General features: G+C 36.7%; 1 protein-coding gene across 4 annotated transcripts in view; it reads right to left on the bottom strand.

Annotated features, from left to right (window-relative positions):
• LOC104011386 (3',5'-cyclic-AMP phosphodiesterase 4D) overlaps window positions 1-23,251 on the bottom strand; it is a 407,679-nt gene that overhangs the window by 5,726 nt on the left and 378,702 nt on the right. For 2 of the 4 annotated variants that reach the window (XM_087762403.1, XM_087762407.1), the window contains 7 exons: window positions 12,396-12,489; window positions 8,629-8,801; window positions 7,528-7,626; window positions 7,274-7,438; window positions 4,804-4,903; window positions 798-952; window positions 147-269 (listed from right to left, as the gene is read on the bottom strand). In XM_087762403.1, the coding sequence (XP_087618529.1) occupies window positions 147-269; window positions 798-952; window positions 4,804-4,903; window positions 7,274-7,438; window positions 7,528-7,626; window positions 8,629-8,801; window positions 12,396-12,489 (909 nt within the window). Of the gene's footprint in view, window positions 1-146; window positions 270-797; window positions 953-4,803; window positions 4,904-7,273; window positions 7,439-7,527; window positions 7,627-8,628; window positions 8,802-12,395; window positions 12,490-17,231; window positions 17,610-21,859; window positions 21,923-23,251 lie in introns of those variants that run through there. The other 2 variants (XM_087762404.1, XM_087762406.1) reach the window with 2 other exon arrangements.

Here is a 23,251-nt window from a genome sequence, read left to right as displayed (position 1 = left end):
TAGGAAACATGAGGGAGAAGAGGGAAGGGAATGAGTCATGGTGTGAGAATGGACAGCTTATCTAACCCATGCTGGAGAATGGGCAGGCCAATGTTATTAAGGATGTAAGTCAATACAAGTGACCATTTCCAGATGAATTTTCTTACCTGAATCCTGTCTGAATAGTTATCAAGAAGTAGGACACCAGAACTTGTCACTTTTTTGGTTTCAACCATAGTTTTTAAATCAGCCAATAGATTCATATGCTTAGACATGTCTGTTGCAAGTACCTTGAAAGAAACAAACATATAAATGAATATTATGTAAATTACTCTACTGATTTTTAAAAAATCTTTGAACACAGAAATAAACAGTTCTGGAAGGAGCCCATAACTCCTGTATCTGAATACGTTATAAAAGTCTGAGTCCCATATGTCATTAGTGTCCAAAATAATAAGTTTTCATTTTGACTAGTTTAAGAATACAACAAAATGATTGTTCAGAATTGTTCAGAAAGATCTGATCAGTCTAAGCTCATCATCAATTCAGTAGCAAATTTCTAACTGTGATGGTGAAATGGCATACACGTCAGTATGAAAACAGCTTGAAGGAGGATCGTATACCTTCCAAAAATGTATAGATGGCTATTGAAACTGAAAAGAACCCACTATTCATGTTTGGACAATACACAATAAAACTTCAAACTTTTACTTCATTGGTTATGGGTCTAACGACATGTAATTTATCATAAAACGTTTCTGTGCTTTATTATTCAATTTGCTAGCACTATGCAAGAGGGACTCTCAAGCAGAACTCACAATGTCAATGACCATTTTCCTCAATGATTGCCTCTGTTTTTTGGTCAAATTCTGGAAAATGTCACAATTTTCTTCCTGCAGCAGCTTGAAGCCCACAGCTAAGTGATGATTCTCCAGTACTGATGAGTCATTGTACATCAAGGCGAGTTCAGAATCTGCAATAACAGTCACAGGGCAGAACATTACTAAAGCCTGTGCTTCTACCAAATCCCTTATGATTTTTCAAATTCATTACATTCATAACAAGATTTGCAGATGAACTTTTAGAAACAGCTGCTGTAGTTCACACACTATCAAAAGTTACAAAATTTATTTAACAAATCAAGGCAAAGAATGTTGAGGAAAATAAAAAAACAGCTTTGCAGTGAAGCATGTACACATACCTGGAGTGGCAAGTTAGAAAAAATACAAAAGTAAGGTATTTTTCACAATACATTTTCATATTTGCATGAGGTCACATGGAAAATATTATATGTATAAACACACCTGAACTAAAACACACACTGATGTTTTCTCTTCTCATCCCTCCCTCCCATCACAACTACTAAAATTCAATTGTTTAAGTTAAGTTGCACCTATCTAGTACTCAGACCTGGGAATACATAGCTGAAGCTTTGCTGTAGGTCAGACAGAGAGCACATATCTTATGTCCTTCAGCAGTTAGCTAAGGCATTCAGATGCCTAGCCTAGGCCTAGGGGTCATTAGTCCATGACAATAGGATGTTTTGAGAGGAGGCTGGTAGGGTGGTAACAGTTATGCTTCTGGTCTTTTTCTTGGAAGGTCATGTGGCTTGAAAATGCAAGCAGTGCCCTTGCCTACTGCCTCGTACTTGAGTGCAATCAACGCCTGATGCCGTAATGCTGCCTTCTCTAACAAAAGTATTCTTAACTCAGTCACTCCATATGGCTGTGAGAACAACATACACCTTCCTAGCAATGCCTGTACTAAGGCACACACACAAGGTCTGCATTTGTCTGCTTAGGCCCACTGAAGAGCCAGCTTTGACAAATAAAAGCAGTTACAATTTTCTGCACAGCTTTAGATTCTACCTGGGGATACTACACAATCAGCTTGCATATGTTTTAAGACACAGCTTGCAAATGAATCTGTTATCAAAAATGAATGCTTTTTATGCAATCACACTTATCATGTGCTGATATTAATTTCTATTTATTACAGCTGTTCTATCCTAAATCTAACCATATGTAAGTCTATTGTACTCTTTGTCCTCTTTATCTTCTTTTACAGCAGCTTTGTTTTAAAATCCCTCTAGCTCAATGGGGTGCCTATAAAAGCTCTGCTCTTCAGATTTCATTAGCCTCATTATGCATTCTCCTGCTGTCTTCCTCTCCTGTCTTGAATACATCAATCTTGTGAATCAGGAAACCCTTCCTCTACTTTTCCTTATCCTGATGGCAGCAAAACCATAATAGCAAAAAGAAAAAGAAAGCGAGTTTGTCAAATGATCTCTCTTTCATCTTTCACAGAACATTTACAAAGCTTGCCTACTTGTTATTTTTCTTACAAAGATGACAGGCACTGGTTTATTTTCCTTTCAAACAGCCTTCTGATGAGCCCCAACTGCAAAACACTCAACATATTGCCAAACTACTTTGGAAGGGCTGGGTCTACAGACAGAGCTAAAATGTGCTCAACTGTAATGGAGGTGGAAATGGAAGAAAGTTCCCCCTTCGTAATCTCTGTAACACATTATAAGCTTCAAGAGTATTTGTCTGGAAGGACAGAGGTACAATGATCAAATAAGCATCTCCTCTGATGCTAACACAATCCATATTTGTTTGTTCTTTAATAGCATTCAAGAGGGATCAGATTTTTAGACAACTGTGTAAATAGACTTTAAAACCTGAAATAGGGAAATAATATTCAGAAATATCACATGAGTAATTATAAAGAATAAGCTGAAATATGAAAATATGTACATACTTTAAGTAACTATAAGTCTATTATGCTTTTAAAAATGTATTCTTATACTTCTTAGTGAAATGTTAATACATTGTAAGGTTAATTGCAAAACATAAAACTAGATGGTAGCAAATGATCTTCTAGAGATTAGGAAAATCTGGGATTTGAGAGACTTCATGTGTGACTTTTGTACAAGCCATGTGGGCATTGATTCTTAAGCTCTCATTGAAAATGATGGGTATTAGGTAGCTAAACAAATCTAAATTAGATGGTCTTTATCTCTGTCTCTGTCCCTACAGTTTCTTCTTTGTACATGTAACTCAGAAGGGATAAAATCCCTTTGTCTCTTTTCAGCTTGGCAACAGCAGTTCCAATTAGTGATGTTACTTGATTGACATGGAAGCCTTCTCTATCAAAAGCTGAATTGAGAAGAACAAGACATTTCTTCTAAGCCACTAAATAAGCAGCATAATAATCACTCCTAACTTAGCTGGATTTCAACTGTCTGCCTAAAAGCAAAAGCTTTATGTATCACTACTGGTCCCTTCAATTAGCTGGTCATCCTGCTTAAACCTGAACAACTCAGTGGTTTCCCCATAGCACCTCAGAGCCACCAATATATCTTGCTATTCAATTTCTGATTAAACAAACAAATAAAAACTTTACTTACACATGCCTACTCTTAAGAATTTGGGTATTACACACTGTTTTGTGCACAAAGCTTGATTCACTCTCTTCCTATACCACACTGCTGAAGTGTACTGGTTACCAATACAGCACCAGAAATCTAGAGTCAATCCAAATCCTCCTCCTTGCAGATGAGTCACCAAATTGAATTTCACTACAGGGTAGCCCTCAGGCCATTAAGGCAAATAAAATTAGATGCAGGCTAGACTGGAGTGGAGGTCTTATTTGAATGTACAGCAGCAATGAGTCAGAACAGGAGCTCCCTTCTTCAAACTATACTGCTGATATGGGGTCATATTATTTTAGCACCAGTGCAATAGATTCACCCAAGTGCAGGAATGACATCATCTATAAATGTGCAACCAGATGGGTCAAATATGCAACCCTAGATATGTTTCCATTTCTGTAGTTTTTTCTTCTTATGTACTTGGATTCTTAGTATTATTACAACTATTGTACTTCTGGGTCAGTTATTGCAAAAGGAGAAGTCATCAGATGGCAAAAGAAATAACATCGTATGACGGAACTTGCACTGACTTACAATGTGCTACCCACTTAAAATAGTAACATCCGCCACTGAAATCAAAGCAAGGGCAACAAGCCATTCAGTAAACGCGTCATGATTGGGTTCAACAAAACTAACAGTGTTTTTCTTCTAGTAGAAGATTAAAGAGGGGGAGGTGGTTCATGCAATGCTGCAGAGAACAGCCTTGAGGAATGCAGAACATATACCCTGGATTTCAAATTCAGAGATGGCATTAGGGTCTCATTTCATTAGGGCTTTTTCCTCCACACATGGAGTGCCAGCAAGAGACTCACAAAAAAAGAGAAGAGGTTTGCCATAGCCTGCAGGGACAGGCTGAGAAAATTCAGTCCAAGAGGCATGAGTATGCAGAGATCAGAAAACAAGTACAACAGCCAGGGAGAGACAGAGATGGGCCTGCCAGTCTGCTAAAAAGAAACTTGTTTTCTAAATTTCTTAAAAATGTATGGCTATCCTTGGTCATACCATATGCTTCCAATATAAACATAGAAACTGTTGTCTTCTTTTTTTTGATATTTTATTTAATTTTCCTTCATTTTTCTCCTACAACTTTATTTATTTATTTAATGTAAACCAACTAACTTCCAGGAAAGAGACCACATCCAATACATTGAAATAGTGCCAGGATTATAGTTCATGTCTTAGTAATTTTTGCTAGAGGGTACTATGCATATTATTTCTAAAGTTACAAGCAATGCAAAATGATATCCAGTTAAAAATATGAACACCTATCCATTTACTGAGAAAAGGTACACATAAAAGCAAACAAGTAATGAACTGTGTATTTTTCAGGTGCTATGTGCAGATCTTGCAGCAAATTTTTGAGAAAAAACACTGAACATCAAACTTACTTGTGTTGATAAGAAACTGGTTTGAAACCCCAGGATGATCTACATCATGTATTGCACTGGCAAAAATTGCTGCAAGAATCTCCAAATCAGTAAACACTGCCTAGAAAATCATGAAACAGAAATGACAATCGCCAATCAATGAAAAAATGTTTTCAATAAAAAGGACTCTGAATCTAGATCTGAACAAGCAAAACACATTTGGAATGCATCAGGGATCTTAAGAGATTTTACACATAGACTACCATAACCTTTTGTAAAATTGTCAATTATGTAGAATTTCATAAATATTTCAAGTTTGGCCATCAAAGTAAAACAGTATTTCACACTGACAACATCAATAAATTCAGTAACAACAGAAGGTTTTTTTCAGCTTCAGTCTGTAAATAAATCCAGTTTTATTAGATCATTAAGTACAGATTTAGGTTTCTAACCTACAGCACAAACTGAAGTTAAATATTTCAGTCTGATTCCTACGTATCATGGTATCATGTTATATCTGACATGTCTACATTACACAAAGAACACATTGTCCTGTATTTGAAAGATGCACATCTCCTAAATGATGCTAAAGGAAAGGGTGACAGACTACAGGCATCTTACTTAACATTTACTGATTTTTCTTCTGTGTGAGATTATTAGGAAAATAAAACAGAGAACTGCAAGGGACCTGGTGTGTCACTGAGTCCACTCCCCTGTTGTCACAAGCACCCACGTTATATAATTGCTTTCATAACTGATCAAGAACAGCTCAGAAGTGTGTAGATCAGCAGTGGCACCAGGCAGATATTGCTATTTTACTGGCTAAAGCCTCACTGAGAACAAGGCCATGAAAAACAGTTGATCTGGGGAAAAAAAAAACCAAAAATGCTACTGACTATCAGTTCAGCTGTTTGGTGAAGCTAGTGGTGATTTAAGAACATAATCTGATCTTCCTTCTTGAGATAAAGAAAATCTTTCCCAAGAGAATTCCTGAGTCTTTGAGGATCAAGACCTGCCAACAGTCTTAAAGCCCTGTCCTGATTTCAGCTGGGATAGAGTTAATTTTCTTCCTAGTAGCTGGCATAGTGCTGTGTTTTGGATTTAGGATGAGAATAATGTTGATAACACACTGATGTTTTAGTTGCTCCTAAGTAGTGCTTACACTAGACAAGGACTTTTCAGCTTCCCATGCTCTGCCTGGGGCACAAGAAGCTGGGAGGGGCACAGCCAGGACAGCTGACCCAGACTGGCCAAGGGGCTATTCCATACCATATGACACTATGCTCAGTATATGAACTGGGGGGAGTTGGCTGGGGGGCAGCAATCACTGCTCAGGGACGTGCTGGGCATCAGTTGGTGGGTTGTGAGCGGTTGCATCACTTGTTTTTCCTGGGTTTTGTTTCTCTCTCTCTCTTGTTTTCCTTTTCATTATATTATTATTATTATTATTATTATTATTATTATTATTATTACTACTACTACTACTACTACTACTACTACTACTACTACTATTACTACTATTCTATTTCATTTTACTTCAATTATTAAACTGTTCTTATCTCACCCCATGAGTTTTTCTGACTTTCACCCTTCCAGTTCTCTCCCCCATCCCACTGGGGTGGGGGGAGTGAGCAAGCGGCTGTGTGGTGCTTGTTTGCTGACTGGGGCTAAACCACGACAGGTTCACTTATAACCCTCTCGTTAAGGAGAAGGTAAAGCAGAAACGTTGAGTAACATGAAAGACTGGTCATTATGAAAAATAGTCAAAATGCAGCCCCCCCTTGAAAATGAGGGCAAATCCTTCTGAACTACTAAAATTTCAACTACTTGCTTAATCTGCCTTTTTTCCAACAATTTACTGGGATATGTCTATGTTTGCTATACTAAGGGCTGAATTGTGCTTAAAAAGGGGAAAGTAATCTCTATCTTTCTTTCACTTCCTTTCACTTCAGAAATTTAAGCACTTTCAACAAGAGAATTCCTCAGAAAACAACATATGAAATGTTACTGTTTTCCAAATAATTTTGAAATATTTATGAAAAAAAATGAGATAGTCCAGTGAAAAGTTAGTACATGTTCTACTCTGTCTGAGAAAGAAACACAAAAGTAGCCTTTCAGGATCAGAATGAATATGAACAAGGGAAAAAAAAAACCAAAACAGCCAACAAATGGCCCTATTGAGGGAATCCCATTTTATCACTGTCTTTCCTAAGCAATTCCACTAACTGTGGTGAGAGTCCCTCATGGGAAATAATGACAGAACAGGATGTAGTATTAATAATGAGATGGTAGAAACAAGTTACACATTGTGTTGCAATGAAAAAGGTTATGACAGCACAAATATGCAAGTATAAAACCATGATTTAAAAGAAAAAGATGTGACATTTTAAAAAATATTGCAGAAACTAAGGTCTTTAACATTTAGTTTAGAATAGTCTTAGTATGTCCCTTTCTCTCATGCCTGCCTCTTTCCCACCTTAGCGTAGTTTACCTCTAATGCTGGGGTTGATAGCAGGACATGGGTTGACTGAACAACATCTGCAGCATGTATGTTATTGTGATATGCCACATCTGCATGATAATGGTCTTCTAGGGTCATCAAGTAAGTTATTAAAGTGTCTACTGGAATTTTAAATGTTTTTAACAAGTCCCGTTCCTAGAAAAGGAAAAGAGAAACAATTAAGATTACAAAGCACACAAAAATCTCTAAGACAAGCAAAAAGCAGTATGGCTACTGCTACTTGCCTGAAAAATGGTGTGCATGATGACTGTCAAAGGTCTGTTTCCAGATAATTCTGCTACTCTGAAAACCTGAAGGCCCCATTTGTTCACATCTTCTAGTTCCTAGAACAGAATCAAGCAACAGACATGTTGAAACCTAACACACACATTCCAGCGATTTTTGATTGAAACAGCTACAAACAGCAGACTCATGAAGATTCAGACCTTGCCACTGTGAAAATTATATGCTAAACTCTGAAAGGGGGAAAGCTGCTGCTACTAATCACGTAATATTTGAATTTGCAGCTACCAACTTTCTAGATTTTAATTCACTAGGCAGGAAAGAGTGCCTCTTTTAAGTGGATTGCTCCAGAGGGAAAAATGCTACAGTATCTTGAATGAGCTGAACTGATGCACTTTGCTATCTCAGTGCCCAGTGACAGCAGAGTTCAGCGAGGAGGAAACCTCCAGAGAGAGATTCTGTGGTTCTGCTGCTGTCTCCCTGGTTCTCAGAAACAGACTCTTAAAATAAAGGGGGAGATTCCCAAAAACATAAGGATAGACATATTTCAAAATGCAAAAATCTAAAATTGAATAAATAATCACTTTATGCCAGTTTTAGATTATTGCCAAATAGTTAGTTGCTGGTGTGAAAATCACAGGAAATGTCACTAAAAACAAAACCACAACTGATGTACATAAAATGATACAGCTTAAGACAGGACCTGCAAGGATAGCTCTAATGCTATATACAGTTGTGCATTTTCAAAAAAACATAGGGCTGCTATATATTCTCATTCCTCTGATAGTATATGGTATGTTTACTATTCATTCATCAGATATTATTTATGAATAAGCAGCTTTATTAATGCATATACAAATGCTAATTTACATTCCATCTCCAGACAGCAAACGTTCCTGCTGAAATCCCGTTCATGCGGCAATTAATCCTCATGGCCCAATTCCGATTTTATTTGTTATTCTTCCATTTCACTGGATTTATATTATTTCAAGTGAGACCAGCCTTTGGTGCTACAGCTTGAAATCAATGGTTATAAGCAGAGGATGGAATAATACTGACAAGTCCACCCACTATTTTAATTCAAGGATTTAAATATTCTCTACCTTGGCAAGAACATCTTCTTGGTCTGTTTTAACTCCAAATCTGGGGATACTAGAATTAGTCAAGCTGGAGCTGTGCATCAGTTTTTTGACTCCACTGATCTGGGACATTGGCCTCTTCTTTTTCTCTTTCTCTTTCTGCGTTGGAGAAGGGATTTCAACTTCATGTTGTTTGTCTTCAAAAGAATAAAGAAAAAAAGAATAGTTTTGAAAGGAGTTACAAATATTTTTGTCCACTTTGCTGTTGAGTTCTGTATTATGGATATTGTAATTCTTAAAAAAACTTTTTTTTTTATTTTTATGTTTGAGATTTTGCAACAGATATTTCATATCAAGAGCAGTAAAAACATGGAAAGATAAACATAAACCTATACCTCAATATAAGCAGATTTCTATTTCACAAATTGCCTCTTTATTTCTGAACTGGCTTTAAATGTGACTTGTGACTGTCTGATTTCCACTTTTCCTGCACCCCTAGCACTGCAGATAGGGTTAATCCTTTCATTTAAAAAATGTTACTACAACTGAAAAGAAATCTAAACTTTCATTCTTAAGAAAATTTTAAATTTCTTCTTTTCCAGGAAAAATACTCTCTGAAATTGTAGTTCTAAAAAAATCAAAACGGTATCTCATGTAAACCTTTACAAAACATTTCAGGACTCAAAGGACCTAATACTTGGGGACTGGTCCTGTTTGTGTTAAGACTCTGCACAACTCAGAAAGACTTTTGCCAGTGGAGCCATATCAACAAACACTTTGTATGTAGATAGAGGCAGTTCACGCCAGCAGTTCTTTTCTGCACCTCCTAATCAGAGTAATTAACACTGACAAAAGGACTGTTTTGCTAAAAAACAACATTTTCCTGTAGGCTTTTGCCTCCATAGCAGTATCAGTGGCATCACTTCATATACCGCATCAACATATGTGCCAGCAAAACCTTCTAACAATACAGACAAGTATTAAACTGAGAGTAAAGTATATTTAGGCCATTGCCAGATGATTGCTGCAGAAACAGTATGGGGGTGTGGAGCACTGCAGACATCTATGGTCCCCAAAGAAATGCAAGTTAGTGCAACAAAGGAGTCTCCTGCCAAAATTGCTAGGAATTTGCATTAATTTTTGTTCATTCTATTCATACCATTTTTAAACAGAGTTTTAATGACTCACTCCAAATTATCTCTTCTCTGCTGAAATACACCTGCACCTTTTCTAGTCCTCAAGAAATCTTCCAGTAAAACCAGGAGAATCCAGAACAGATGTTTCTAACATAGAAGCCTAGCAAAAATGATTATTTAAAACCACCTTAGAACAAAAGAAATAACAAAAAAAAAATGGGGCTCTTGAAAATATATGTCCATTTTTTCCTTCCTGCAATGGTAATTTTCAATAAAGACATTGAAACCAGACAAGGGTAGCAAGTCCATTCCTAATTCCTACAATGTTATTGTGGTTGCTTCTTCACTTTCTTCTTTTTTCATTTCTTTTTTTAATTACCCTTTAGCAGCCTGCATTTACTGGACACCTCAAATTCCAAACAAATCACAGCAAAGAAGAGACTGTGGAAATGTCACCAAGCTTCAGTCTGCAGCACTGAGTTCCCCAATTGCCCCCACCATACTTCACCACTCTCCTCATACAGACAATCAAAAAAGGGGGAGGAGGAGTGCTGCAGCTCTTAACTGGTGCAAACCAACAACAGATGAGGAGCAGTGACTCATGTTCGTGCTTTGATGTTTATGGTTTTGGTCATATGCACAAAGTTTAGACACATCAAAGGGAGGTTCATAAGCTGAGCTGTCAGACTAACTCAAGTGAAAGGAAGTGTCTGTCTGAATGACTTTAGATCTCCAAAGGAATTCCACGGGATTGCCTGTGCTTTTATAACTACAAGCACACAGGGCAAAGGATCCTGGGCCCATCTGAACATGTAGAAAAGACAGCTTGCCATTTTGATCCTGGTTATGCTATACTCATTGACGGGTTCTCTTACATTTTCTGTTCATAGGAAAACAGGTTAATTACACTGAAAAATAAAAACCTTACATATTATCATACTCAATGTAGGAGCCTTAATTCTTACACAAGGAATATATTTGTCATTATGAATAACTTCATACATGTCATGTAGCCCTATTTGGGAAAACAGTCCATCTTTTTTTGAACAACAACAGTAAAAACCTGTTTTTTCATTACACATTCCTAACTTTCAAATGTGAGAAAGTCTGTAGATGTTCAGGAGATAGGTTATGTATTTTTAAAATAATTAATTAATTAGATTCATTAAAATTTTCTATGGAGACAATGTTTTCCTTCTTCACATTGTTGCTAAGAATCTATATACTTAAACTGAATATTTTTAAAATATTTAAGCAATATTTCTGTAGCTGATGTGTTTTTCTCTGTTTTCCTCCTGTTGTATTCCTCTTATACCTACATTTTAAAGTATCCTAGGTTTTCATTTACATGCAGCCACAAAAGAATACCCAACTTAGAAGTGATTGCCTTTCCAGTACTCTTTCTGCTCAAGACTGAGGTCTCATGAAACGCTGACAGATGCATTTCCTTACCCTGTCAAAATGAGCCTTAAGTTTTCAAGTAAAAGCAAGCAGAAACTGATGTATCAGTCTTTTCAGTTAGCCTAAGTGGGGCATCTTCTCAGGCAACTGTACACTGTGACTTTCAGGGCTCCTGAAACTGTGCAATATTGCTTCTCCATAACAGAGGCTCATCACTTTCTTATTGTCTGAAACCCTGTTGTGCCACAGCTCTCAGGCACACTACTGCAATCATGGGTAAACTGAACAGACATTAAGTGATCCATTTAGGATATGGTGACAAGCAGGATAAAATGTATTTAAAAAACCCACTTCTTTCAAAAAACACAAAAAGCCCCAGCTATGGTATCTCACACAAATAAAACAAGATGTATCTTAACGTGTGACTGGCACTTTTTAAAGTACTTGTTATCCTAATTGAGATATACTCAGCTGTGCCTCCCCTTATATGCACAGTATTTATGAACCAATGGTGTTTTGCTCAAAACATGTTTGAGATTGGTATATTATCTTTATCTTCATGTTCAAAATCAACAGTATGGAACCAAGTTTTATTAGTTTTCACCATTTTTAGCAAAAAAAAATATATACTTCCTCCTGCAAAGCCATAGAGGACGAACCATATTCTATGTAATATTGTGTCAGGCTTTTTTAATGCTCACATCCCACCATGCAAGCTCTTGAGCCACACAAATTCTCCTGGAAGTAGTCTGTTCAGATATTGACTTAGCCATATTCATCAACCCTCTCATGCACGGGCAGGGAATACCAAAGCATCAGAACTGTGCTACAAGATTTTATGAGGTTAATTGTGCTTGTGTGCTTCCAGCACACTGAAACCTCTTTGTAGTAACTTTCATTCTGTCCATAAGGGAAACACAGTGGAAGAATTCTTTTAAATATATGAGATACTTATTATATATTCATTTCTTAATATGGTAGCAATATAGTAGTTGTAATGTTACATGAAAATATGTATATGAATATTTATCTGTAACTACACGCACAGGAAAACCACATACACAAACTAAATGAGCTGTGAGGAAATGGATCTAACATGATCTCTGCTCAAACACTGAACAATACAATACTAAATGTACAGTTTCTGAAAATAGAAATTAATATGGAAAACTACTTGCTTTTAAGCTCTGTCACAGCCCAGAGAGAGATAAACAAAACAAAAGGCAAAAAAGTTAACTCCCATCACAGTCTTACCTAAGAACGTGTTCGATATATATTCTGAGACCTGATTGCCTGACCTGCTCATTTCAGATAGGTGAGTTAGCTCCCGGTTGAGCATTCTTTTAAACTGGAAAACAAAACAAACACACAAACGGTGTAAGTCAGTGATCAAGACGTATTCTAGTTAGGATGGAAAGGATATGACATTAAGAATATATACTAAGTTAAGATAACTGTAAAAGCAAAAATCACATATAACATTGCTCTACCCTACTAATTTGTGGGTTGGACAACATAATTCTTAACCTCCTAAAATACTCCATAGTGAATCAATTACTAAGGCACAGGGTCCTACTAGCAATTGAAAACTATAAGACTCTGCATACACACAAATAGTTAATAGTCCTGTCTTTTCAATTTTTTTATTTTAATTTGGAGAGAAAATACAAATGTATTTACACAGGACCCCTTCTCTACTAGGGGTTTCTTATCGTATTCGTAAATTAATCTATTTGTGCATTTTTGCGATACATTTTGTAATCTTTCAATTTTATCTTCCCTCTCATCATTAATCTACTCAAATGTATTTGACAGCACTGCTCAAAAAAATCAAAATAACTTACTGATTTCCTACATGCCAATATGAATAGAAGTAGGTTTGTTGTCTTTTACTTAAAATTATTATACTAGATCAGCACAATGACTTGCCCATTCCACAGTCTCAGAAAATTGTCTGTATCTGTATGAAACATCAGAGTAGAAAATACCTATCTATGGAAACTTCCTTTTCCCCATAAGTTAGCAATTCACATAGGCACTCTACTGGATACAAGTGGATATTAACATTCCACGAAATGTGTAATTGATTACGTACTCATCATTGAGCCTTTCTTGATTCCTTCTAGACTCAGGGTTAAATCATATCTTGTGTCATTGCGTTCGACAGGTTAATTGTGCAATGCAGCTCTAGCTATATTACATGTGTTTTCATTGACTATAGCTCTGCTTTGATATTATTAACAAATAGAACTCAGCAATATTTATTAGCAATTCAAACAACTCTTTCCAATGCAAATTAGCATCTGTCACTACTGAATTTTGCCTCCCATTGTGCCATTCTTTCATTTTGTTTTTAGATTTCTGTCATCTTTTCTCTTAACAAAGCCAAATAATTTGTGCCATTTTCAGAATCCTCTTCCATCTTGTTCACCCAGTTATGACTATTAATTACATCAAACAATAGCTATCCTTAGTATATATCCCTGTAAATATTCATCTATGTTGAAAACTGGTAATTTATTCTTCTATATCGGATAAAGCACTAGACTAAACATAAACCACCTCCTTTCCATCCCACTGGAATCATCAAAGCCCTTTCTTCAAAGAGGCCTTGCATAATGAAAGATGTTATTTTCTTCACAATGTCTTTGTAAGTCACCAATTACTGTATTGCTCACAGTGTGCCAAATAAAAATTACCTTTAATATAACACTCTAACTGTTACCCACTGCATTTTCCTGCCCTCTTGACATGTGATCAGCTCAGGAACTTCCTGCTACAAAGACTGAATTCTACTTTTGTCACAAGCCAAAGGCTCAGCTTTGATCTCAGATACAGCTGTGTGCTACTAAGTGCTCAACAGATTTCTGAAAATTAGAACCATACTACAAATAGTTATGCATACTATGAACTACAGGGCTATATATTCTGCACGAAACCAGTACCAACCTCTGCAGTGAGGTCAGATGTTTGTCACCAATGTTAAATGTCAAAAAACAAGTAAAACTTGCCAAGCAGTAATGGGACTGGTCCAAAAATCCAAAGAGTATTTTAAAAGCCTTTCTTTAAACTTTTAACACGCATTTAAGTCATGCTTGCCTGCTTTTTTTTCTGCACCCATGAAGGTGAGAAACTGAATTATTTAAGGCAAAAAATGAAGAACTCATAGAATGACTTGCCTCCAGACAGTATCCAGAAACCACAGCTTTAAATTAAATATGCCGTATAGGAATCAATAAAATGTCAGAAGTTGACAAAATTGCATTAACTTCCAGGCCTGTCATCAGTATAGCCATTACTGCTCCAGTATTCTCTCTTCCTTAATTTAATCCAGCTAGTTCACCAGATCCCAACTAAATAGGTCCTCATCTGTCTGGTTGTTTCCTGATAAACCCTCTTAGATGATGCCCAACTTTGCGATACTGTTTTTGCAGCTGCAGAGCAACACTACTGGGTCACGTTCTGCATTTTGAAAAATAATCTAGCCACCGCTGGTATGTACTGTTCAGGAACTCTCCTTAAAAACTTCCCAGGCTTGAAAAAAGAACAAATCGGTGTTCGTTTGCACTATGTTCTGCAGTTACCTGACACAACAAATAGGAAGGACTTTTTTTTTTCTCCAAATCATAAATTTAATTGCAGGGAGGAGGTAGGGAGAAGGACAAGGTTTACCTTACTTGCTAATACTGAAGGCTAGTTCCACTTAGAGAAAGCAGACGGAGGACCTGGTGATGATGCTAAAGGCATTATATCTTCTCAAGTGCTTAACTGGTGTCCTGTTTGCACACTCAGAGTTAAACTCCCTCTAATGACTAGCAGCTAGGAGGCAACATTTTCCAACCTGGTCAGACTGGCAGGAACCATTGGGAGTCTTTTTTGCCCTCACCTGTGGCTTAGTTTGGTCCATTTCTGCATTGCATAGAAATGACATCATATAAATGCAAAGATTTTAGTACATCTTGCTGACCTCAGTCTCTGCTGTTGTTTTCCTATAGTGAGTACAATTTTGGCTTTTGATCTTTTAGGTTTGTTATTGCATACTGGGAATAATCTTGTGGAACTTATGGAGTAGATGTTCTTTAAGAATGTCCAACTAAATATTTATTGTATGGATGTCCACAGTGATTGGAAGGGGCATGGCAATCTTTTCTAATCCTATGTTCCTGACTATTCTGATGCAAAGCCTTGCCTTCCCACCTCCCATCACCGCATAAGTCACCAGAACATAAAAGTTAGACCATCAGCATTGAAACCTGTGGAACACTCCGTGTTGCTGCTGAATATGGTCATACAGTAAAACAAGTCCCCCAGCTTCTGCAAGGGCCTCCTGCTAACAGTGAATTCAATGGGAGAAGCTTTTGACTTTGAAGAATGGTAGAAGTGTGATTTCCTCATATTTTTTCACGTGTTGCTGATGCCACAGCAACAAGACTTTAATTGTCATTTATTTTGAAAACATCTGGACTGAGCAGGATGAATGTCATAAAAAGCAGATCATCTTTGCCTTTCTTCACATTTTTCCTATAATGTGTATACTGTGAACTTAAAAAGCACTATACTAAAATTGTGTTCAAGTACTACTTAGCTTCTTAACTAAAATCATTGGCTATAGACAGTATAGGACACTGTCTATACAGAGGACATATTTTTCCATATGTAATCAATTACAGCTACCGTGCTCTCTGTTGAACTTCAATTAACAAAAAAATCTATCCATTTTAAAGGCTAAACAGTAAGAGCGAACATTTTTTGAAGATCGGTGATTGAATTTTTGTGATTTGACAAGTAGGAACGTGACAGCAGCTGCCTGGAAATCCAGGAAATACTTCCAAGCAAATTACAATAAATACCTCACTTTTAGCTGAATGGAAAATAATTCCATCTTATTTTTTGGTAAATGAGAAAGGAATCCACCTAGCTAGCATAATGGCATCCAACCTCTTTACAGATGACTGAACAAAATCCTTGAGAATATACTGTAACAATTCTGCATTAGCAGAGAATGGTCACAATGACCTAATCGGGCACAATGACCTAATGAGGGTTTTACATTTCTACTTTAAAAGAAATAATCTATGATAAAAGTAGGTATCAATACAAAAGAGCATGAGAGATTCAGTCCTGTGTGAATATAATGCTTGTATTATTTTTAGTCATTTAATTCAACACTTGCATTATTTAGTTCAGGAGAAATCAGAATTTTCTTTAAAACAAGATGATTTGGAACAGTTATTGTATGTCAAGCATAGGATGATGTTTCTTTTTTTCTTTTTTACACACTTGATAACAATTATAAAGGCAACATCATTTTTTAAAGCACAAACACACAAGTAGGGCTAAAACAAAGCCCAAACATGTTTTTTTATTAAATGAATTTCAATTCTGTATGTTGACAGGCATACTGATTTAATTCCTTGGTGCAAAACTTTTCCATAAAAGAGATAAAAGCTTATTTAATTCCATTTTCTAGCAGTACTGCAATTTCAAGCTAGTTCAAAGCTGCTCCACATAATAATGTAGATCAATATTAGAAGATGACAATTTTCAGTCTCCCAGTGTTTTAATCAATAAGCTGTCACACACACACACGCGTGCGCGCGCACACAGAGGCTACCAGAAAATGCTGCTGGAACGTACTGTTGATAATTTCACATTTCTTCAGCTATTAAAACCAGTATGAGTCATACATTCACCCATTATCCTCAGCCTCTTTAGTCATGCTCTCTCCTATTGTATGGTATCTCAGTTTTGAGGGGTTGTTTTTTTTTAAATCTTTTAATGTCTAGAAATACAGTTTTGTAGCAATCTTTTTTTAAAATAACACAAAACACTTCTAAATTTCTTTGGTTTTAGACTTGGTCTGATTATGCACTGAAGCAACATTATTTTAAAAGTCCCAGCATAGTTTATAAGAAAGACTGCATACTGTGCAGTTCATTCTCATTGCTGAACAAAGGCTTGCTTTTCTGACTTTTTACTTTATATTCATATTACTCATAGTCATATCACCCACAAATATTCATGCTATCCAGTAATCATGCAATCATGCACCACAAATCAAGGTTCTTAAAAGGTAAAACAAAATCCTACCTTTATGTAGCCCCAAGAAACTGAGAGTAAATAGTTTGCCTCAGGCATTTTTGATTTTTTTTTCTATACTACCAATCTAAGCTAATCAGTTCTTTGCTATCTGATACTGCAAAAGACTTCCAAGAAAAATTCTCTCCTAATTCTTTTTGCTGATCTTCAGGTTCTCAGCAACTATGTACACAGGAGGCATACTGAAATGAAATCCAATTGTGTGGTCTTCTGATTGTATAAATGCCATTTGTAAAACTCCAAGCATTCAGAAGCAACATTGAAAAGACATATTGTCCAAGCTGAAGAAATATCTGAAGAGCTAGGGATATGCATATCTCCTGAACACCAGGACTTAATGAATAATGTATGTCAAGATGCTCAGCTGCTGGAAAGACTTGCTCAATCAACAGCTACCAAATAAGGACCTGAAGGGGAAGCCACAAACTGTGCCAGTAATCCCTCCCATAGAGCCTAACTAGCAGCCAATAGTATGTCACCCTAAAAGATAAATGTGAGAGGCTGGTGACACGATGTACAGTAATTTCCCATTGGCCAGCGCCAGGGACTCTCCTGGGCATGGGGTATTTCTTTTTTTACGGCAAATGCCATTTAATAATGGTATCCCCACCTGCAGCATTCACATGCCATTCAAAAATAATTGGGTTAAGTTCTCCTCATTTCAGCAGCATTTACCAGCTCTCTTCAATGGATGTGACATCCAAGCAGTTAAAATGAGTATTCTGTATCTTCATGTGGATTGCCAAGTGTTTTTAATTTTTCATATGGAAGGGAAATATATTTAAGGTTTTTTTATAAAGAAAAAACAACAGAAGTAAAGCTATCAGGATTCTTGAGCAGTCTGTGATGTACTGTAACAATGAAAATGTTTTTGGCTTTTATGCCATCTAGATTAAAAACTGATCTGTTTAGCCCATTGGGCCAGTCGGCTAGTTTCTACTGCTTTTTTATTTTATGAGATAAAAGCAGTTATTATTAAGATAAAGCAGGTCATGTGTCTTACAATTCCCAGTAAAGGTTAAGTTTCCGTGGAGAAGTCAGAAGCGAGATATGAAAGTCCTTAAATTCTCATTGTATTTATTTAACTTCTGCTCTTTCTGCCTTGGCAGATTAATATAATCAATTACAGAGACCAAAACTTAAAAGGAGGAATGCATTATCTTGCAGCACTCTGTGTAAGGCATATGCACTACTGCAGCAAATTTCTGAGTCTTTGTTGTATCAAAAGAAGGGAGAGTCATTGGTTTCCCAATATGACAATGAGCAAATATCTAAGGACAAGCTGAATGAGGTGCAGTGTTCAGCCTAAGCCCACACTGCTGATTCATTGGAAGATACTGACTGACAATGGTCATAAGGGAGCTTTTGGCTGAAGTGGTTTCTACTTCTCTGGGTGATGCTACACAGTAATGTCAGCAACACTAAGTGCTTGAGAAAGAATCAAACCTGCAAAAATCAATAGGGCAAAATATGAGATGATTAACAAATTTCTTCTTTACAGAAGAGAAATGTATAGCAATGTGACAACTGGATACAGTCAACAGATCATCCAGCACTTATGGATTTTCATATGGAAAGCATATTGTTTTCCTTAAAATAGCTAATATAAAAAACATGTGAATGAACACATTACTGATGCATTTTCTGTATAATATGCACAGTTATACCTGTCCTGGATCTATACAGGTAGATGAATATAAAATAATTAAGTTTTGAAAACAGACCTGGGTTATTAAAGACTCAGCAAGACATTAAAATAGCCTAAAAAGTATTTCTGAAAAATATTTCTCCTGTTTCTTCCAGCTCAGTAACACTGAATATAAAGCTTGTCTACATCTGCATTGCATTGTTTTCTAATCACCCACAAGAGAGCACTGCTGCCACCTACCCAGCATCAACACTGAGAACTGAAAATACTTTTGTTGATTTCTGAAGTTAAATACACTTCAACATTACCTTCTACCCCATCTCAAAAATCACAACACTGATAACTACAAAAGACTCCTCTGAACCCGGTGTAAAAAGGCTCACATAGCTGCCCTGAGATTTGTAAGGGAAGCAGGAAGGCTGGTGTCCCCACGGGCACAGGGTCCCTGCCAAGCTCCCTCCTACGCCCAGCCTTTGCAGAGGGCCTTCTGCTAGCTGCGAAGCTGGAAGAGCTTGGACCAGGCAACCACGGAGAGCCAACACAGGGAATTAGATTTTACCCTACTGAGAAATTTGTAGATTTAGAGGCTCCAGGAGCTACTCTCTTATTCTGACTCCTTTTAATTTGTCTTTGGGAAAAGTTATCTGCACGAGGATCTCCAGTGCTAACACAAACCTGTGTACAATAGCCTACAAGGAGGGGGAGAAAAGGACCTGACAAAATTCTGCAAGGCCACACTTGGGACAACCCCTGATCCTTAAGCCACACTGCTTCCCTTCAGAAGGCAATTTCAATCATGACTTAGAAGATGGTAAAATAACAGCCATTATACTTCTGGCTAATTAAGAAGCATATAAGTATGAAAGTTCAGTTGCAATAGGTAGTAAGAATGGACATTGGAAAGCCAAGTTTTTAAATTACTTCTCTTTGTTACTTTAAAGGCTGGTTCTTCCTTAAATCTTATTAACAACTGTCCCCCAAAGCACAGAACTTGTTTCATATAACAAATATTTAAAACAGCTGCTATGTAAATTATACTAGTTGTTTAGTATGTATAAAAAAAAAAATCTTCCTTGATTTTTTTTATTCCCCACCAATTTATAAGACAAAGACACATCCATAACAGTAACTGAATTCTAGTTTATTGAATTTATTGAAGGATGGTGTTTATAGATGTATTAGCTTTATAATTCTGATTTTATTGAGATTTTATGGTTCATGTGACTTTTCTGTTATTTCTTTTTTTGAAGATGTTTACAAGTCTGTAGAAATACTATATGCATACTTCATTGAATCTGCAAAATTCTTGTAGCATGTAAAATCATGAAAAAACATTTTCCTCCAATGTACCTATATGTTGCAACAATTTTAGCTGCTTATATTGACAGTAGGAAATGACACCTGATATTGACAGTTTATTACTAATTTGTATGATTTTTCTGAGACCCATAGACTCAATCTCACAAAACTACCAATTTTTGTAATACAATTCACTAGTATGACTTCACTGACTCAGCAAGCATGCCCTCTGACTTCAGCTACATGTAAAAGTATGATTGATTGCCTTAGAAATTTATAGCTGGAAAATCCACACCAGCACTGATTTACAGTAATTGTTTTGGCTGATTTTCATCCTCAATTCCCAGGTTGAAATGAATGAATAAGCTTTAGAGGAGGTTATGGTGGATAGATGAGTGCACAGCAAATAGCTGCCACACATGACTAAATACCTAGAGTAATTCAAGATAAGAAAAACAGAAGTTAGAGATAAGTGGAAATCCAGCAATGTGAAAGGGAACTTCTTGTTTTCATACACACATATATCCATAAAGATAAAACATGGGGGAAAAAGGGAATAATGACTTTTTCTATGATGGTTCCAATCAAGCAAAGAATATGGAAATGAGAAAAGTATTATTTGAAAAGACCGTAACTGAGTAATAAAATAATTCAGAAATAAAGGAAGTTTTTAATGAGCACTCTTGTGTATTTAGAAAGAATCAAGACAATGACCTTGAAAGGCAGAAAGATGATGAAGTCCCTTAATAACCAGAGGAAATGTTAGCCATTATTTAATCAACAAGCCTGGACAACTTTCTCCACAAGAGTCATAAAAGAGGTGGCAGAGATCCCAGGAACTGTGATGTTCAGCTTTAGTAAATTTTTAAAGACTGCAAAAATGTTAATTTTATGCCAATTAAAATTTGCAAGCAGGATGGCTAGGTAACTTCAGGCCACTTCACAAAACATCAGTCCTGGGTAAAATAATGGAAAAGCTGAAATACACATATTTTAGGCATTTGCTTGACAGAGAACTAAGAGATAGGAATGTAATTAATGCCAGTCAATATCATTTTATGTCTTTGAAAATGTAATATTCTTGGATTGTTGTAAGGCATTTGATTTAGTACTGTATAATATTCTGTGATAGCAATCCCAACATTGAGAGAGGACACATTAAATGGGTTAAGAACCTGATTATTGACCCATTTCTAACAACCATCAACAGTCTGTCTTCATCTAACGGGACAGCTTTAAGTCAGGTTCTGCAACACCTGAGACTATGTTATGGTATTCAAATTTTTCATTGGTGATGTGGAATTAAGTCACTACTATGCAAACTTTCAGCGTGAAAACTTCCAGATAACAGAAAATGGAAAAAATAAAAAAAAAATTATAAACTATGAGGATGCGGAAGTCACTGAGAGCAGCCTCACTTGTTTAGTATGTTGACACCATTCACATATAAACGACAATTCAAGGAATTTAACTGCAAAGATACCCGGCAACAAGGAACGCAGCTCATGAATGCAAAATGATGGACTACACTGAAGAAAGCAGAAACTCTGAAGAGTTTATAGAATCACTGGAGAAAAGAAACACAACAGGACATCTCACAGTGATGCTGTGGTCCCCCAAAAATTTGCATCTTCTGTGATGCTAAATAAAAGGAGAGAGGCGCTCAACATACCATTCTGGCAACTCCAGTGATGGAATAGTGCATACAGCTCTGGCATCTCTGTTTTCCTAAATTCTGTCACGTACAGCGCGTGGGGAAAAAAATACAAATATTATTCAGGGGACAGAGAAAATGTTTTATAGTAAAAGAAAAACTCAGGCTGTTTAACTTAGAGAATACGGCTATTGTGTAGAATCATGACAAAGAGGAAATACAGTGTACCAGACCCGGTTCACTAGCACCAAGGAAGCAACAAGAAGCAATGAAAGGCAGCTGAATTGAAATCAACTCAAACTATGAACAAGACACATTGATTAACAACAAGAATTATTAAATTAGAGTACATCATCAGTGAAGTGGTAGATTCTCTGCTGCAAGTCATATATTAGGCAAGCACAAGTCAGTGAGTTCAATACTTCTACAGTTATGTGCAAATTAGCCATCTGAGAGACACAGGAGATCCAGCAATCCATTTGGCCCTATGAGTCTACGACAATTCAACCTACCTATTGCAGATGCTCATTCTAGAAATTCTACCTTCTAAATAACTTGTATCATGAAGGCTGTTTATACATCTTCAATGAAAATGCTCTGCTTGAAAGCAACTTTAAGAATTTAAAAGCTGTGCATTTGTGATGAAATCAGGTTTGCAATGAGTTACCTGAAATGTTCTTCTTATAATTGAAGCAGTAATCTCTATCTCTGCAAAGTTCTGGAGCTGTCAGCACTCATAATTCTTAAACTATTTCTTGGTTCCCTATAAAGCTCTGCACTATTGCCATAGTCAGAAAAAAATTACTGTTAACCTAAATTTTATTTTCCTTCCACAAGAATGTGAAGAAATTAATTATTAGGTTTGTCCTGGTTTCAGCTGGGATAGAGTTGATTTTTTCTGCCTAGTAGCTGGTATAGTGCTTTGTTTTGGATTTAGGATGAGAATAATGTTGATAACACACTGATGTTTTAGCTGTTGCTAAGTAGTGCTTACACTGGTCAAGGACTTTTTAGCTTCCTATGCTCTGCCCGGTGCACAAGAAGCTGGGAGGGGGCACAGCCAGGACAGCTGACCCAGACTGGCCAAAGGGCTATTCTATACCGTATGGCGTCATGCTCAGTATATAAACTGGGGCGAGTTGGCTGGGGGACAGCGATCGCTGCTCGGGCACGTGCTGGACATCGTCAGCAGGTGGTGAGCAATTGCATTGTGCATCACTTGCTTTGTATATTATTATTATTATTACTATTACTACTACTACTACTACTACTACTACTATTCTATTTCATTTTACTTCAATTATTAAACTATTCTTATCTCAACCCATGAGTTTTCTGGCTTTCACCCTTCCAATTCTCTCCCCCAACCCACTGGGGTGGGGGGAGTGAGCAAGCAGCTGTGTGGTGCTT

This window comes from Nipponia nippon, unplaced genomic scaffold (assembly GCF_047370975.1).
Source record: "Nipponia nippon isolate SJK-2023a ecotype South Korea unplaced genomic scaffold, ASM4737097v1 scaffold_26, whole genome shotgun sequence".
Taxonomy (NCBI): Eukaryota; Metazoa; Chordata; class Aves; order Pelecaniformes; family Threskiornithidae; genus Nipponia; species Nipponia nippon.
The sequence above is the reverse complement of the archived record's forward strand: the minus strand, read 5'-3'. Positions and strand labels throughout refer to the sequence as shown.